The sequence below is a fragment of the Montipora foliosa genome, chromosome 13 (assembly GCF_036669935.1).
Source record: "Montipora foliosa isolate CH-2021 chromosome 13, ASM3666993v2, whole genome shotgun sequence".
NCBI lineage: Eukaryota > Metazoa > Cnidaria > Anthozoa > Scleractinia > Acroporidae > Montipora > Montipora foliosa.
Genome location: NC_090881.1, coordinates 40,820,583 through 40,823,082, shown reverse-complemented (window position 1 = coordinate 40,823,082; position 2,500 = coordinate 40,820,583). Strand labels below are relative to the sequence as shown.

The following is a 2,500-nucleotide window of genomic DNA, read 5'->3' as shown; positions in this document are numbered from 1 at the left end:
TTAAAATCGGCTTTTACGATGTTCTTCAAACTTCGTCAAACGTTAGACAAACACCTCAGGATTAGTACCCTGTGTATCATTTGAAAAGTTTAGATCGAATAAAGCGTAAAATTGCTGCTAATCAAAAGCCATGACGTCTTTGCTTCGTTGCCATGGTAACCTAGAACGCCATATCAAGTACATTTTTACAAACTTCAAACTCCTGTAGTACGTGGTTAAAGTTTCAAAGCTGTATAGGTGCTTGCATATAAGAACTGTGGCCGTCTAAATGGTATAGGCTAAATTTATTGTAGGAGGGTAAAGGTAGGTAAAGTCTGCTTACTAGCCTAGAAGGCCCATCGGGCCGGCGCTTATCTCTGGTTTCTGTTGCATGAAGCGACTAGGAGTATTTCTACTCCCCCCTGGATGGGATGCCAGTCCATCGCAGGGTTACCCCCAGCATTAAATACCCATTAAGTACCCATTTATACACCTGGGTGGAGAGAGGCACCGTATATGTAGGAGTATTAAAAGTGTCTTACCCAAGAACACAACACAATGTCCCCGGCCAGGACGTGAACCCGGACCACTCGATCCGGAATCAAGCACACTAACCATGAGGCCACCACGCCTCCTTATTGTAGGAAGCCTCCTTAAAACCCTGTAGAAACAGTGAGACTCATAATATTAATTTTGATACCAGGACTAACAATGGGTCATTCCATTTTGTCTCACTCACACCTCATCTTCACTAAATTAAAGCTCTCCAGTTTGCAACAGCACCCTTTGAAAAACGACTTACGCAGGGTTGATTTCTTTGTCAGTTTCATTTTGGGGGAGACGTAGGGCCTGGAAGCAAAATTCTTTGTATTTGTACAGATCTGGCATAATTGTAAGTTGTGGAGTCTCAAAACAAATGGGATTGTGGATGAGAATAACTTTTTTGAGTAGCTTTTTTCACAGCTGATATTTAACAGAAAAAAGTGCCAGTAAAAGGTTTTGTAATGTAAACTGATACCTGCTTTAATCTGTTAAAGTTTCCCTTAAAATCTTCCAGGAGAAACTGCAACTACAGCATTTAATGCACAGCCTTTAACACCATCACATGCAGTGGAAGGAGACAACTTTACTCTTGAGTGGACCTACACTCTGAATGGTGGACTTTTGGTGGCACAGTTTTTTAATGGTACTGGCTCTGAGGCTGATGAGATTGGAAGGGCAACTGCCCCTGGTAGCATATCTGTTCAGTCAAAGTATCAAGGACGATTCAGGGGAGAAGCAACAAACAGCCGAGCAGAGCTGACTATTATTGCAGTGCAAAGATCAGACGAAGGGGCATATCGATTGGATCTGGTTGCATCTGGTTCTGGCAGTCTTCGAGACACTGTGGAAATTTTTGTGCAATGTGAGTATTTTCTGAAATAATTCTGTTATTAGTATACTGATTTTTATTATACATAGTGTGTGAAAGCAAACTTAGGGTATATGTAATAGATACATGCTTAGTGCAGCTCAGAGATACACGTAAGCAATTAAAAAAATCGCGTGCAATACCCATGTGTGCAAAGGTATTTAATGAGCTTTGCTATTTTGTGTTGTGTTGTCATTGTCAAGACAAAATATTTTTGAAAATGATAAACAGCAATAAATTCCAAGAACGTCAGCTCTTGCAAGAAAAGGTTACAAATGTACCTTACACACGGCTGCTACACTGTAATTAAGAGTGAAATTGGGCAAGGACACTGCAATTCAGTGGAACACATGAATAATCAGCCCAGCTAAAATGGTTTTGAGTCAGGTAGGCAAGATGGCTTGAGTATACATGTAGTGGGCATCTGGCCCTTTCCTGGTAGTGGGTCTGTTTCATGCTCCCCTGAAATAATTATTTTGAAAATTTCAGCTTCAAATAGTTGTACATGTATCTGGTGCATTTTAGGGGAAAACTCAACCCCTCTTTTTCAGCTTACAGATACCTGTAACACTGCTCAAGAGCTTTTTTCCTCACATGCCTGTTATTTTCCACCTAGCTAGTAAATTATTCAGAAGGTGTGAACATGTACACCCATAGTTGTTTGATAATTATCCCCTGGCGGAAATCTTATTAAGATCTTACTAAGCTTCTTTGGAAGATCTTACTTTGTTTCTTAATTAAGTATATCTTACAAGATCTTGTAAGATCTTAGCCAAGTCTTACAAGATCATGGAAATTCATTATGGTTATGCAGCACTTTCAAGTCTCATGCAGTAAGAAAGGTCTATTATGTGGGAAATTATGCGATTTAACTTTAGCCAACTTAACCTTGTTTTGCTTGGTCTACATGTACATGTAACAGTATTTCCAATTAATTTTTTCCTGCATTCCACTTGTGTGACTCAGACTGCTTCAAGGTGCTTGTCCACCACAGATTTTCCTAGATGATAAACCACTATGTTGCACAAAGAGTAAAACATATGACCATCTGTAACATGAAACGTTCCTTTCAAGTACTTTCTTACAACTGTTTCTTTTGCCAATTGAAAA

The 2,500-nt window shown here is 39.6% G+C and overlaps 1 protein-coding gene across 3 annotated transcripts in view; it reads left to right on the top strand.

Annotated features, from left to right (window-relative positions):
* LOC137982363 (fibroblast growth factor receptor 3-like) overlaps nt 1-2,500 on the top strand; it is a 44,806-nt gene that overhangs the window by 5,204 nt on the left and 37,102 nt on the right. Inside the window, exon 2 of one of the 3 annotated variants that reach the window (XM_068829466.1) lies at nt 1,037-1,384. In XM_068829466.1, the coding sequence (XP_068685567.1) occupies nt 1,037-1,384 (348 nt within the window). Of the gene's footprint in view, nt 1-1,016; nt 1,385-2,500 lie in introns of those variants that run through there. The other 2 variants (XM_068829467.1, XM_068829468.1) reach the window with 2 other exon arrangements.